Source organism: Bufo gargarizans, chromosome 8, assembly GCF_014858855.1.
Source record: "Bufo gargarizans isolate SCDJY-AF-19 chromosome 8, ASM1485885v1, whole genome shotgun sequence".
Lineage (NCBI taxonomy): Eukaryota > Metazoa > Chordata > Amphibia > Anura > Bufonidae > Bufo > Bufo gargarizans.
In genome coordinates this window covers 52,564,069-52,580,529 of record NC_058087.1, presented here as the reverse complement: position 1 = coordinate 52,580,529, position 16,461 = coordinate 52,564,069, and the positions used below count along the sequence as shown (strand labels likewise).

General features: G+C 42.2%; 1 protein-coding gene and 1 long non-coding RNA gene across 4 annotated transcripts in view; one reads left to right on the top strand and one right to left on the bottom strand.

Moving 5' to 3' along the window:
• UBE2F (ubiquitin conjugating enzyme E2 F (putative)) overlaps window positions 1-5,198 on the top strand; it is a 259,517-nt gene extending 254,319 nt beyond the window's left edge. For both annotated transcript variants that reach the window (XM_044304274.1, XM_044304273.1), the window contains exon 10: window positions 4,554-5,198. In XM_044304274.1, the coding sequence (XP_044160209.1) occupies window positions 4,554-4,604 (51 nt within the window). In that variant the 3' untranslated portion in view covers window positions 4,605-5,198. The remainder of the gene's footprint in view (window positions 1-4,553) is intronic.
• The window catches only part of LOC122945254, a 92,916-nt gene continuing 77,803 nt past the window's right edge, over window positions 1,349-16,461 (bottom strand). For both annotated transcript variants that reach the window (XR_006391104.1, XR_006391105.1), the window contains exon 3: window positions 1,349-1,751. This is a non-coding gene — a long non-coding RNA (uncharacterized LOC122945254). The remainder of the gene's footprint in view (window positions 1,752-16,461) is intronic.

Below are 16,461 nucleotides of genomic sequence, written 5' to 3'. Positions count from 1 at the left end.
TGCCTAGTCTTATAAATTTGCCTGTCATCCTCGTTTTGTTTTTATAATTACTAAATGCTATCTTTTTGTTTTTAATGATTTTGGCCACTTCTGCTGAGTACCACAGTGGTCTCTTCCTTTTTTTTTGCTTTTACTGACAAGCCAAATGCAATTATCTGTTGCCTTCAATAGTGCCACTTTTAAGTAGTCCCATTTATCCTGGACTCCATTGAAACTGTTCCAATCTCGTATACCACTAATCTAATTTTAGAAAAGTCTGTTTTTCTAAAATCTAAAACTTTTTTGTTTTTGTGTGGTGTGACTCAGTCCACTGTACTTATAGTAAACCACACTGACTGGTGATCACTAGATCCCAAGATTTCCCCTACGGTAATATCAGATACCAAATTCTCATTTGTGAATACTAAATCTAAAATGGCCTCCTTCCGGGTTGGCACCTCAACTACTTGCTGTAGAGAGAATCCCAGTAGGGAATTTAGAATATCTGTACTCCTGGCAGAACTAGCCATTTTGGTTTTCCAGTTTACATCAGGAAGATTAAAGTCTCCCATAATGATAACTTCCCATTTCAATGTCATTTTAGCCATTTCCTCAACTAGTACCTGGTTTCTTCCTTTTTAAGAACTTTAGAACTGAGCCCTGTCCCCTTTAAGATCCCACTCAACTTTCAAAGGACTGAATGTCTCAGGGTAGCATTACACAGCAATACAGATTTAATACCAAAGATGTAATGGTTGCCATTTCTCATTGAACGCTCATAGTGGCTTATAACTTTAGGTATCTTCTAAATCAATGTGAAGGGGGTTTCTAGTACTTAGATATTAATGAACTATCCTCATCAATATGAAGGTGGGTGGGGGGTCCGACACCCGCCAGCCCCACCGATCAGCTGTTCTGGTCAGGTTTCAGAAACTGTACTGTGGATAGAAGGCTCCATCTACTGTGTGGTTTCTGGTGTCGGTGTACTTGAATGGGAGTTGAGCTGAAGTACCTAGATATGACCATTACACATGCTTTCTGCTCCGTCCACTGTATAGTATCCAGCAGCTGCCCATAGTGCATTCAGCCTGGCAGAACATTCCTCAGACAACCACCAATAACCTCATTGATAGCATGCTAAGGAATGTAAGGGTGCTCGTTTCTGCTTGTGATGCTCATACTCGATACTGAATAAATCTAGCTATTTTAAAAATTTTATTTCCATTGTTTCATATGCATATTATTAACATGTCTTGATTCTGTGATTTCCATAATTCCACAACTTTTTCTTCCTGGTGTTGCAATTTTAATGTTGACGAGTGTGGGTAGGTAGATAGATACAAATAGAAGGGATCAAAGCACTCGGCAGTTTATGCAGAAAAACATACGTTTATTTGTTCATGTCCATGGTGGGAGCTGAAACGTCGCCATAGGCATTAAGATAGTTGCCCCCTTCCCCTTTGCAGCAAGAACAGCTTCCACTCTTTTGAGAAGGCTTTCTACACGTTTTTGGAGTGCATCTGTGAGAATTTTGCCCATTCATCCAGCAAAAGATCATTTGTTAAGTCTGGTACTAATGTTATGCGAGAAGTCCAGGCTTGAAAATCTCAATTCTGGTTTATCCCAAAGGTGTTGGATGGGTTTAAAGCAAGGTCTCTTTGCGGGCCAGTCAGGTTCTTCCACACCAAACTCGCACATCATTCCTTTATCGACTTTGCTTTGTGCATTGGGGCATTTATCCACCTTGCTTTGTGCACTGGGGCACACTCATGCTGGAAAAAAAACCACAAAGTTGGAAGCATGCAGTTAAAGGGGTTGTCTGGGTTCAGAGTTGAACCCGGACATACCCTTATTTTCACCCAGGCAGCCCCCCTGAAGCTAGCATCGGAGCATCTCATGCTCCGATGCGCTCCCTTGCCCTGCGCTAAATCACGCAGGGCAAGGGCTCTTTTGTTTATCATAACACACTGCCGGTCAGAAGCTTCCGCCCGGCAGTGTGTTCGGTGACTTTACCGGCTCTGATGGGCGGGCTTTAGCGCTGCCCCAGCCGATTTACTGGCTAGGGCAGCGCTAAATCCCGCCCATCTGTGCCAGTGACCTCACCGGGCTTCCTGGCAGCCCCATGGAGAGCCTGGTAAGTCACCGGATCTCCAAAAAATGCCTTTGCCCTGCTTGATTTGGCGCAGGGCAAAGGAGAGCATCGGAGCATGAACCGCTCCGATGCTCAAGTCTGGAGGGCTACCGGGGTCAAAATGGAGGTATTTCTGGCTTCATCTCTGAACCCGGACAACCCCTTTAAAGGGACACTGACAGGGCCAATAAGCATATTGAGGTATATATATGGCAGTACAGGTCTTATAATGGGTATTACAATTGTATAAGTATCCCCCCTGTCCACATTATACATACAGTAAACTTAAGTTTTATAACCTGCTCCAACGGTCTTCAATCTGCCCAAGGGGCGACGTTTCACCTCTCTTGCGCCCAGCCAGCCTCCCCCAACTGCCGCTTTGAAGCGCCGCCCAGCTCATGAATATTCAGTTTGCTGGGCGGCCTCTGCGGTCCCCGCTCTGAAGCGCTGCGCTTAACAGTGCCCGGTACAGTAAGCGCCGCCCAGCTCATCAATATTCACTTCGCTGGGCGGCGCTTACTGTCCCCGACTTCACAAGATCCGGCGCATGCGCGGGGCACTGTTAAGCGCAGCGCTTCAGATCCGCAATTTTTCTTGATATGCTAAAGCATTAAGATTTCCATTCACTGATTAAATTAAATTGCCTATGCCAACCCCTGAAAAACAACCCCATAGCAGCATACCCCCTTTCAGCAAACGTTACAGTTAACAGAATACCGTCAGGCAGGTAATGTTCCCCAGATAGAGAAGTTCGAACAAATTTTAACTTCTCCAGAGTCCAGTTGCCCTGTGTCTACATTTGCCAGAAGGTCCCTGTTTTTTAAAGGAGTTATCCCATAATTAATGTAAAATATGAAAATTAGACATCAGCTAGTACATGACAGCCTCTTTCTAACAATGATAGAACCAGCTCTGTACCTCACATGGATCCAGAAATCTCTCAATTCATTGCTCTGATAGATTTACACGAAGCTGAGGGGGTGTGTATTTTCTTCTGGAGCTCTCTCCCTATCACAGCTCAGGAGGCATGTCCATGCTCTCCCTATAACAGCTCAGGAGGCAGTTGAAGGATGAAACTGAGCATGTGCGGCCATCTCAGTGAGCTGGACAAAGAATTAAGAAAAAGGACAAAGAACAGGTGGCGCTACAGGCATTTTATTGAATAACTCAGTGGATTTTACAATATTGTAAATACATGCAATTGCAAAAGTATTCAGGCAGGTGCTGGTTTGAGAACTGTAGAATATTTTTTGTGGGACAATCCCTTTTAGGGAAATCCTGGCAATTATTCATCCCAGGCACAGTCCCACAAATGTAGGGGTTGCAGGACAACATGTGGTAAAGCCTGGCCTGCAAAGAGGAAGCTGGGAGTGAAAAGAGGTAATTATAGGGGTCTGGTTTGAGTTCTGAAATTTTGGGATCTTGTCTGCAATAAAGGGGTTATCCGGGCTTTATAGAAACTGTAATTTTAACTGATGTGTCTGAGATCACTGTTGTCCTTTTATTGGGAACAATATACAGGAAACATTTAGAAATAAATGTATATTATGGCAAAACGTGCCTCCTCAAGGTGTCATCCGCTTTATTTCTATTGATGACCTATCGTCTGGATATGTCATCAATATCAGATTGGCAGGAGGCCGACACCCAACACCCCTGCCGATCATCTGTTTGAAGAGAAGGCTGCGCTCCTCCTCGCCGCCGCAACTGCAGCAGTGAGCCGTGTAATTACATCTAAGCCGCCCAATTCCCTTCAATGGGATGGCTTCTTCCTGTTCAAATGTATAGGAAGGAGCCGTCCCATAGAAGTGAATGTAATTACACCTGCTCAGCTCTGCGGTTGCGAAGGTGAGCAAGTAAATAATGAAGAGAAAAGCGCTGCTTTCTCTTCAAACAGCTGATCGGCAGGGGTGCCGGCCCCCCGCCAATCTGGTATTGATGACCTATCCTGACGATAGGTCATCAATATACATAAAGCGGACAAATCCTTTAAAGCCAAAGTGTCCATAAAATACATTTTTAAATGCTGGCAGCTATGAGTCACCCAGGTTTGTAGAGGCCCTTGTGCACGTGACCCTGTGGTGCCCTTTTTATAATCCTATATCATTTCTATTACTACTTTTAATGCCACTTTGGAAGACATATTTTTATGGGCAGCAATATAACAACTACACCACCAAGTTTGTCTGAGATCTGAATAAGTCTGCTTATATTAAACATGACGAACATGAATTTCCAGGCGTCTCATTATAATGAGCTAGAAGTAATAAAAAAGTTGTTTTTAATGGAGCAGTAATTGTATTTATAGTCACTGATATTTCAGTAATAATTGTTTTCACACTCCCTGTCGTGATCACCATAGTGTTACTTCCCTCTCAAAGAACTCAGTACCCAGCCCAATGAAATTTGTTTTATAGATGTTTCTTTTTTTTATTTTTTACAGGAAGAGTATCGTAGTAAAGTGGAAGATTACATCAAGCGTTATGCCAGATGATGCCAACTTTAAGTCTCAGATCGCCTTGTTGAGAGAAGTGGCCACCTTCTTTCTGTAAGGTCTCCAGAGCCATATAGGGGTGGAATCTGGAAACGATTCAACAGGTTTTGTGCCCTCTCTCTGCAGACTGATACAAAGGTTTACCTCCAGCCCCTACAATGTAATGGCATCTCAGCATCCAGCCAGCAACAGCCTCAAAACTACTCCTCCCGCTTCTTTAATTTTTGATGTGTGATTTTTGTTTTTTTTATGGGGCATTTGTTTTATTTTATTTTTTCTTTTTTCCTAAATTTCAGAATATTTCTAACAATATATGCAATGCTGTTTGGATTCTTACCAGAGATGTTTATTATAATCATGGACTCACTAGACTGAACGTTTGATTGGAAGCCCTAAGTTAGCCATGTGTTTTTGAAATGTAATACGGAAGATTGATAAAATGTATGTGGTGGCTCACCTGTCGTGATATCTGGATTAAGGTGCTCTATTATAAAAAGCTACACCCAAAAGTTTTAAAGATATATATTTATATGTGGTTAACAGGCACTCTAAACATTCAGAGCCGCATTAAAAACTAATATTTTTAATTAAATGTAAACTTGGATGCAAACAATACTAAAAAAATATATCATTGATAAAATAATTCATCAATGCTAATGCATATAATACATAATTTCATACGAAAAAAAACCTCATAAAATATTTAAAAAGAATAAAATGAGAAAAATATATGTGACAGTTCAGTTCCCTGATTAAAGGGTTTCTGTCACCAGATTTGACCCTATTAAGCTAGCTAACATGAGCGATGTGCTGATGTCAGCTAAACCTAACTAGCCCATTCCCACTTTTATCTATGCCCCCGTTACGCCAGAAATCTAACTTTTATAATATGCTAATTAGCCTCTAGGAGCGATGGGGGGGGGCGTTGTTCCTGCTGCTAGAGCCTCCGTTCTCCCACCTTTGTCGCCTCCCTCCAAGTCCTGATTGACAGGGCCAGGCAGCGCTCGCATCCGTCTGCCAGCCCTGTGCTCTGGTGAAATCTCGCACCATTCAGCATTCGGTGCAAGCATGGTGAGGCAAAGACGCCCGCAGGCTGCCAGCTTCCTCCCCACGCCTGCGCCGAATACTGAGCGGCGCGAGATTTCACCAGAGCACAGGGCTGGCAGACGGATGCGAGCGCTGCCTGGACCTGTCAATCAGGACTTGGAGGGAGGCGACAAAGGTGGGAGAACGGAGCCTCTAGGAGCAGGAACAATGCCCCCCCCCCCCCCTGCTCCTAGATGCTAATTAGCATATTATAAAAGTTCAATTTCTGGTGTAAAGGGGGCATAGATAAAAGTAGGAATAGGCTAGTTAGGTTTAGCTGACATTAGCACATCGCTAATGTCAGCTAGCTTAATAGGGTTAAATCTGGTGACAGAAACCCTTTAATATCTTTTCTATTGTCCCATGATTTTGTCTAAATAGAAGCGAAAGTTCATAATTCACATGATTGATCCAAAGATATACCGTATTTGTTAAAAGACAAGCAGAAAGTCCAAAGGTATGAAAAGTTCAGCTATATTTGGATTTTCTGTTTGTGTTATAACAAATATATCTTTGGATTAATCATGTGAATTATGAACTTTAACTTCTATTCAGACAAAATCATGGGAAGACAGAAAAGATATTAATCAGAAAACTGAACTGTCACTTATATTATATATTTTTCTAATTTAGCTCTTTTTATATTTTGAGTTTTTTTCATATGAAATTATGTATTACATGCATTAGGATTGATGCTATTAGGGGTGATTACGGTAATTATTTTATTAATGGTATATTTTATTAGTATTGTTTGCATCCAAGTTTACATTTAATTAAAAATATTAGTTTTTAATGCGGCTCTGAATGTTTAGCGTGCCTGTTAACCACATAGTAATACGGAAGATGACCGCTTGGTTACAGGCCAATAGAAGGTCTAAGGATGGTGAAATATTTTGTCATGCCATTTCACTTTGAGTCAGATGGTTAACTTGGCAGCTTACTAAACTTCATTCTAAGTTGTGTATTGTTGTTAACCTTCATGAGATGCAGTACTAATAAAAATAAAATGTAAATGTGGTAAGTATACTTCTAAGGCCTCTTTCACACTGGCGTGTGCGCCCCGTTGCCGTATTGCAGACCGCATTTGCGGATCCGCAATACACGGGTTTTAACCGTGGGCATTCCGTATCACGGATGCGGACCCATTTACTTGAATGGGTCTGCAAATAAGGAGATGCGGAATGGTGCGGAACTGAACGGAATCCTACGGCAGCACTACGGAGTGCTTCCGTGGGGTTTCGTCCCGTACTTCCGTTCCGCAAAAAGATAGAACATGTCCTATCTTTTTTGCGGAACGGCCGGATCGCGGACCCATTCAAGTGAATGGGTCTGGGATCCGCTGAGGCTGCCCCACGGACTGTGCTCGTGTATTGCGGCCTGCAATACGGCAACGGGGCGCACACGCCAGTGTGAAAGAGGCCTATCTCTTGTGCAACACACATGAAGTTTTCATCAGTTAACGGAGAAGACCACATACAAAGCTTGAGTCAAGCACCAAAATCCATGTTAAAGGCCTCGCTAATAGGTGGGCTTGTATAGGCATAATCCTAAAATATGTTATTTTTAAGCAATGTTTTATCTTTGTGCTGGCAGAAATCTGTGATGCAGCAATATGCAGATTATCTGGCAATGAAAGTGTTACTAGTACACAGGGATTCACAGAGCATTGGTGATATATACTTTTTACTGTGACAATGCAACTTTAAATTATTATTTTGTTTAAAGAAGCTTGAAAACTCTGTATCCACAGCCTGAAAATGTATACTGGGTTCTATAAATACACGGATATGCACTTTCTTTGCTCGAACATGGGTGTGTTTTGTTTAGTTATTTTACCTGCTATAGTTTTTCACAATATTCATGCCACATGAACAGGTTTATAATGTGGAGGGGGTGTATTTGTATTAACTTATTTCCACCACAGAAGATTTATGAAAATTTTTGGATCAATGCTAGATGCATACAGAAGCATGTACAGTGCTGCCTCAAGATACAATATTTTCAACTTACAGTGGTCTTTCCTGGGCCATCATAAGTTGAAATCAGACTCCACATACAATGTCTCAGACTCAGATCCAACCGATCACCATGGCCATTTCGGTGGTAGAACACCTGTATTGTCTATCTAGCAGCGCCTCCTTACAGTACAGTGCGGTACTACATATCTTGTAGCGCCCTCTGTCTATTCCAGGATGAATTGGGCCCTTGGATAGCAGGTGAAAGTAGCTTCACTTTATTTTTCTGCAAAGACTACTTTCACATCCGTGTTTTTGCTGGATCCGTCATGGATCAGCAAAAACGCTTCTGTCATTATAATACAGCCATCTGCATCTGTTGTGAACGGATCTGGTTGTATTGTCTCTAAAATAGCCATGAGAGATCCGTCTCTGAAACCATTGGAAATCAATAGGCGACAGATCCATTTCCTTTTGTGTCGTCAGATCTGTCTTGCTCCGCATCCCAGGACGCACTCAAAAACGTAGCTTGCAGCGCTTTTGTGTGCGTCATGGGAACTCAATTAAACTAGGGATGAGCGAATTTCAAGTTATGAAATTCGTGTGGTGAGAAAAGTAGAATTGCGTTATGGATTCCGTTACCACGGACCATAATGCAATTCTTTGACGGAATGCCTCTAAAGGCATTCCGTTATGCATTCAGTCATAGAATTAGGCAAAATAAAGGCATTCCGTCATACAATTGTGTTATGGTCCGTTGTAACGGAATCCATAACGCAATTCTGCTTTTACCACCAAACAAAGCGCAAGCGAATTTCAAAATATGAAAATCGCTTATCTCTAAATGAAACTCCGTTCCGTTCAGTTTTGACAATGAATGGGGACAAAACTCAAGCCTTTTCCTTCGCTACTGAGATCCTATGACTGATCTCAATAGCGGAAAGGGAAAGCGCAAATGTGAAAGTAGCCTAACCTGTGTGCTATTCAGGACCCTGAAGAAGCTCTTGTCCTCATTATAGAAGGTGATTTACAACTGTTACATGTAAGGACTTGCTTTACCTGTCTTAGTTACCTGCTTATTTTTCTTAATTCTTCATTTTCTTTTATCTTGGGATCACATTTTGGGGCGTGGACACCAATTACCAGTTTTCTATAGAGTTTTTGACTTGGGTTACAATGGTTTCGAAATACATTGGTCCTTCCCAAACCAATTTATATTGTATTTTGAGGGACCACATTGACCAGCTTACTGTCAAAACCTGCTTGTTGCACTTGGGGCTTATTCTCATTCTGAAGAGGGCTATAGGACCATCACATGGGTGCAGCGTCTCATACTATTCACTGGCTACAGTTCTCAGATTCATCTGTTAACACCAAATAAAGTATCTGCTGCAAGAAGCTCAAAACAAGTGGATATAGACAGTGGACTAAAGGAAATATCTTATTGTAATAGATATTATTCAGAACCACATTCCAAGAGACCAATTCCCCATTGCACACACTGCAATAATGTATCTTCTTTTGGATCTTTGTTCACATACTGTACAGCTGAATTTGGCATTTACCTACATATCTAATAGTGGTGGTTCTACTATCTTCTGCTTTCACTACCAGGCTAAGATGACATTGATTGAGGTTTGTTTTCTTCTGACTGCAATGGAGATGGATATCATTTCTCCTAGTTTAGTCACCAAAGGTATAGTCTGAACTGCTATACAAAGGTGTTTTCATGAATTTTAATATTGATGACCTATCCTCAAGATAGGTCACCAATATCAGATCGGCGGGGGTCCAACACCCGGCACCCCCGTCGATCAACTAGTTGAAGATTAGGCCAGCGCACCGTTCCCATCATTGTTTACTGCTCGCTGCCAACATCACAGCGGTCCAATTCACTTCAATGGGACAGTTCCTTCCTATTTGAGGGTATAGGAACGAGTCGTACCATAGAAGTGAATGGGACGGCTTGTAATTACACTGACAGCAATCAGGTAAACAGTGAAGAGAAGGCTGCGCTCACACACATCGCGACCTTCACTTTAACCAACTGTTTGCCAGGGGTCAGACCCCCGCCAATCTGATATTGATGACCTATCCTTAGGATAGGTCATCAATATTAAAATGCCGGAAAACCCATTTAAGGTTTTATACAGCTTCAATAGCTGTCTCTTCCGGTCAACAGCTATCTCTCCCAACGCCTCATTCAGTTAGGCCAAGAGTGTGTTTTCAATGGGGAAAGAGAGGAAAGCTGCTGCCAGACACCTGTGGTTTATATACCAGGAGAAGAAAAATGGCATCCATCTCTCCCCTGCCATAATCCACTAGGAAAAGTAGGAAACTCCCCGTATGCATTACATTGTTGATGGTTTCATCTGACAATGCACTAATATGTATAGGGCCTTTATGAATGAAAAATCAACATTTTAAAACATCTTTAAAGGAACATTAAACAAAGAAAATGCACAACAATTAAATGACCCCAGCGCTGTATCCCTTAATCTCCTCCTTTCCTTTCATTCTATTACAATTAAAACCTATTTTTTCCATACGCCTCCCCAACAGCACTAAGCAGTAGGGTACCCTGCCTCCCAGGGACAGGAAACTACATGGAAAAACAAACGTTTAAAAGCCTCCTCCCTCTTACCTTGTCCAGTTGTTACCTGTCCCTTGTGATGAAGTGGAGAAATGCGACACGGGTTCCCTCCTGCTTAAAGATTCGCTCAGCCTCGGTGTAAGTTGTCCTGATTGAGTCAGGAGGGACAAGAGATGGGTCCTTCCATCTGCCTAGGCATAAGTTCTGCGGTGGCAGGCTGCCCCGAGTGTCTATGCGCCTTCCGTTAAGGTGGCTGGGAGTGTGGTCCGGCATTTGTGGTGCTCCGGGGACCGGAGATATTAACCTCCTGGCAGAAGGTGCCTCTGCTTCCTTGGCCCAGATTTGTTAGGCTGCCACCTGGTCCACACCGCCCACTTTCTTTAAACATTACAGACTGGATGTTGTTTCGGTCGTAAAGTCTTATCTGCCGTAGTCCCACCCTAAATTGTTGTTTTCTTTGTTAATCGACCTGCTTAGTGCCGTTGTGGAGGCGTATGCAAAGGATGATAATTACACTTAACGGTAATTGGATTTTCCATTTAGCCTCCACAACGGCACTGGGAGTTCCCACCCTATGTTATGTTGCATATGTGATATTGTTTTTGTTATGTTTTGCTAATGATGTATACCTTCTCATCAGAAACATTATATAAATATTCCTACTCTGCATCGCCTATGTTTCCTTGGATAGTTATTGTACAAGGTAAAGGGGAGGAGGCTATTAAACCTTTGTTTCTCCACATTGTTTCCTTTCCCTGGGAGGCGATGTACCCTCATGCTTAGTGCCGTTGTGGAGGCTAAATGGAAAATCCAATTACCGGTAAGTGTAATTATCATCTTTTTCTCGGTGTCCCAAGAGCTCCACCATGTTGATCATCATCTTCCTGACTGTCTTGTCTCAGGTTGTAAGACGACTGGCTGCAACAAGAGTCTCCATTCTGTGGCTTGTCTGCTGTAGAACAAAGTAGCTGATACAGACCATGGTTGTCCAACCTCTGTACCAACTAACTGGTTTGGTGTTGGGCTACACCCAAGGGTGTTATCCTGCTATTACCCATCAAAGCAGCAGAAGAGCCACCAGGCTGCTACCTGTTGGAATAGTCCCGGTGTAGTTGGCAACTGACTGTCAGATACACTAGTGCAAGGCACCACTAACACAAGAAAGGCACAAATTCATCACCAGGCAAGTCCAAGGCAGACACAGATACAGGCATGAGACAGAATGATCAGGAACCCAAACAAACAGGCTAAAAGAACCAAATTTATGGACAACAGGAACATGTACAGACATAATGGATACTGGACTGCAGTGGTCAAGGTGTGTAGGTGGAAGTAAGCACCAGACGCTCATACTGTCGCTCATGGCTTATGTACACTAGCGCATGAGCACCGTTGATCTGCACGCCGTTTGTGGATCTCGATTCTTTGACTTTAATAGATCCGCAATCTGCAAGAGACTGTCCGCACTGCAAAAAAAATGGGACATGTTTTTTTTGCGGTGCGGAAGCACTGACTGAAATCCCGCGGAAGCAATTCGTACAGGGAGTGCAGAATTATTAGGCAAATGAGTATTTTGACCACATCATCCTCTTTATGCATGTTGTCTTACTCCAAGCTGTATAGGCTTGAAAGCCTACTACCAATTAAGCATATTAGGTGATGTGCATCTCTGTAATGAGAAGGGGTGTGGTCTAATGACATCAACACCCTATATCAGGTGTGCATAATTATTAGGCAACTTCCTTTCCTTTGGCAAAATGGGTCAAAAGAAGGACTTGACAGGCTCAGAAAAGGCAAAAATAGTGAGATATCTTGAAGAGGGATGCAGCACTCATAAAATTGCAAAGCTTCTGAAGCGTGATCATCGAACAATCAAGCTTTTCATTCAAAATAGTCAACAGGGTCGCAAGACGCGTGTGGAAAAACCAAGGCGCAAAATAACTGCCCATGAACTGAGAAAAGTCAAGCGTGCAGCTGCCAAGATGCCACTTGCCACCAGTTTGGCCATATTTCAGAGCTGCAACATCACTGGAGTGCCCAAAAGCACAAGGTGTGCAATACTCAGAGACATGCCCAAGGTAAGAAAGGCTGAAAGACGACCACCACTGAACAAGACACATAAGCTGAAACGTCAAGGCTGGGCCAAGAAATATCTCAAGACTGATTTTTCAAAGGTTTTATGGACTGATGAAATGAGAGTGAGTCTTGATGGGCCAGATGGATGGGCCTGTGGCTGGATTGGTAAAGGGCAGAGAGCTCCAGTCCGGTGGAGTACTGGTTTGGGCTGGTATCATCAAAGATGAGCTTGTGGGCCTTTTCGGGTTGAGGATGGAGTCAAGCTCAACTCCCAGTCCTACTGCCAGTTTCTGGAAGACACCTTCTTCAAGCAGTGGTACAGGAAGAAGTCTGCATCCTTCAAGAAAAACATGATTTTCATGCAGGACAATGCTCCATCACACGCGTCCAAGTACTCCACAACGTGGCTGGCAAGAAAGGGTATAAAAGAAAATCTAATGACATGGCCTCCTTGTTCACCTGATCTGAACCCCATTGAGAACCTGTGGTCCATCATCAAATGTGAGATTTACAAGGAGGGAAAACAGTACACCTCTCTGAACAGTGTCTGGGAGGTTGTGGTTGCTGCTGCACGCAATGTTGATGGTGAACAGATCAAAACACTGACAGAATCCATGGATGGCAGGCTTTTGAGTGTCCTTGCAAAGAAAGGTGGCTATATTGGTCACTGATTTGTTTTTGTTTTGTTTTTGAATGTCAGAAATGTATATTTGTGAATGTTGAGATGTTATATTGGTTTCACTGGTAAATATAAATAATTGAAATGGGTATATATTTGTTTTTTGTTAAGTTGCCTAATAATTATGCACAGTAATAGTCACCTGCACACACAGATACCCCCCTAAAATAGCTAAAACTAAAAACAAACTAAAAACTACTTCCAAAAATATTCAGCTTTGATATTAATGAGTTTTTTGGGTTCATTGAGAACATGGTGGTTGTTCAATAATAAAATTAATCCTCAAAAATACAACTTGCCTAATAATTCTGCACTCCCTGTAGTGCTTCCGTAGGCTTCTGTGCACCTTGTGTTTCTTGAGGATTGGACAATCATTTAAGTCAATGGGTCCAGATCCGTGATACAGAGTGCACATGGCCGGTGTCCATATATTGCGGACCCAGGGCACACGCTTGTGTATTTGAGCCCTAAGACACAGTTCAGACAGTGCTCCAGCACAAGACACAGACAGAATCCCAGCCGTTTCAGAGCAGGTCACAGAACAAAAAAAAAACATACCAGACTGACGCAGACTAACAAACTCCTTAGGGTACTTTCACACTAGCGTTATTCTTTTCCGGCACTAAGTTCCGTCACAGGGGCTCAATACCGGAAAATAACTGATCAGTTTTATCCTAATGCATTCTGAATGGAGAGCAATCTTTTCAGGATGCAGCAGGATGTCTTCAATTCAGTCTTTTTGACTTTTCAGGGCAGAGATATTACCACAGCATGCTGCGGTTTTATCTCCGTCCAAAATTCGGGAGCATTGAAATGCATTAATGCCGAATCTGGCCCCGAGTGTTCCGGCAAAATGGATCCGGCATTGCGGTCTGCACATGCTCAGACCGGAAAAAAAAAAAAATGCTGGATCCGTTTTTCCGGATGACACAAAGAGACGGATCCGGCATTTCAATGCATTTTTCATATGGATCAGGATATGGGATTCGTCTGACAAATGCCATCAGTTTGCGTCCGTTTTGCCGGTTCCAGCGACGGAACTGCCTGCCGGAATCCTCTGCCGCAAGTGTGAAAGTACCCTTACGCTGGGTTCAGACCTGAGCGCTGTGTATGCGCAATTCTCCGGGCGTCTCACATAGGCGGCTCCGGGAGTGTTCGAACGGCCATTGTCGCGCGTTCCCGGAAGTCTATGTACGGGAACGCGCGACAAGACGCCCCAAAGAAGCTCCTGTACTTCTTGGGGCGTCAGGCGTTTTACAGCGCGATCGTACGTGCTGTAAAACGCTCAGGTGAGAACCATTCCCATAGGGAATCATTGGTTCTTGCCTGTTGAGCGTTTTACAGAGCGTAGGAACGCGCTGTAAAACGCTCAGGTCTGAACCCAGCCTTAGACAAGCAAATGCACACACAGTCAGCTAGGGAATGATTAATTGCCTATGATGCTATTCCTTTTACCTTTTTTGTATGATAAAATGCATTTTCCTATTGGAGACAGAGATTTATTTAAAAGACGATACAAACTTTCTTCACATGTATGTATAAAATACCCATAAACACAATCGTAGTTTTCTGATATTTATAAAAAATGTTGAAAAGGTACTCCGTTGTTCTATTAGGGGCCAGCTGTCCCGTTCCGCAAAATACGGAATGCATACTGATGTCATCCGTATTTTTTGCGGACCGCAAAATACATATGATCGTGTGCAAGAGGCCTAAATCTGCTTGAATGCTTTCCAGATGATTCCATCATATCTGAGAAGTGATATGTTTGTTCATATTTTCTTCTACATTTAGCACCTTTGTTTTGATGCTGCCAGGGTTTCCTGTGGTTGGGAATACCAGTGTGAGGGACTGCATTTCCCATAATTTCTCTACCCTATCATAGATATTGCCTCTATGTACAACTGCCTGCCTCTTTATTGCAAGGTGTGAGGTGGTTACATTTCTCTGTTGTTTCCCTACTCACTGGGCACTGCACCATCTTTTACCCAGCATGTGAAACACAATCCCTTCTCATAACTGGAGGGGTGAGAGCTGGGAGCGGTGAGAATAAAAGGCATGTGTTGTGCGGGGAGAGCAAAGGTAACCACATGTTCAGAGTACGGGACATCGCCCAAGCAGGACAGAAACACCAAGTGTTTGGTCATATGCTTGCACATGGACTGGCTTACAGATGCATTTGAGCTACTGACATTAGTAACCAACAAGCATACTGCAATTAGACCATTGGCGAAAATCACATTAGGCATTCATTGATCTGATGCACTATTTTTAGTAGGTGGGATAGTTGAGCTATAGTTGTGATACTGCTCTTAAAGCAGTCAAGAGTCTAAAATTGTCTTCATTTACTGTAGTCATACTGCATTTTGTCTCTATACAGTAAGATATTTAAGATCACAGTAATATTAGAAGCCACAAACTAGAAGAGATCTGCCGCTTTGATGGTTGAATACCAGGATAACACCCTTGGGTGTAGCCCAACACCTATGACGGATCTCAATAGCGGAAAGGGAAAGCGCAGATGTGAAAGTAGTCTAAAACATAAAAGATATATAAATAACAAAACATATGAATAGATAAATATACTATTAATCGTATAGTCCTGGTCCAATCTAGTCTAAATAAAAAAAATTAGATTAAAGCACATATTTTATCTAATTTTAATTTTTAAGTAGACTTGTTTGCAAGATTATACTATACGATTAATGGTGTTTATTAATTTGTTTATTCATTTATTCATATCTTTTTTTATTTAAATATCTTTTATGTATCAGACAGGTAAATATCTGTTGTAAATTTTTATATAATTAATGCAATAAAGTCCATGTGGTTTGCTGGAGCGCTGATACATTTCTGTATATTTCACATGTTTGTTTAGCTGTGCCTGGATACTCTTCAGAATAGAGCACTCACATACCACAATTCTTTCTACAGCTGAGTGAGCCATCCTAATTGACTTCACTAGTTCTTGAATTCCAAATGAACCTATTAGTAAGTTTTTGGAATGTGGGAGAAAACCCCCAAAAAACATGGAGAGAACATACAAATTCCATGCAGTTGTTCCCCTAGGACAAATTCATATCTAGTGCTGTAAGGCTACTGGGCCATTGTGCTGCCTATATGCCATCACATCAAAAATAACTTGTAGCTTTCTCATAGATCTTTGCGTCTACTCATTTAACAATAATTGTACAGTGGCGTCGATTAGCTCTGCTTTTCTCCTGCTCCTTCAAATTGAGTTGTGGTGATTTCGAGAGCCATTTGAGGAAGTTCTTTTGGACTATTCAAAACATCTGGGTATTGGTGAATGGGAAATTATTTTGCAGAGTTATTATTTAATCACCACTTCAGATATAATCCTTTCTGTGTCATTGCAGACACGTTTATACTATGCACCATTTAGCAACTTTAAAAAAAAAAAAAAAAAAAAAAAGCATTTAAGCAAGAGAGGGAGAGAAATAAAAGCGT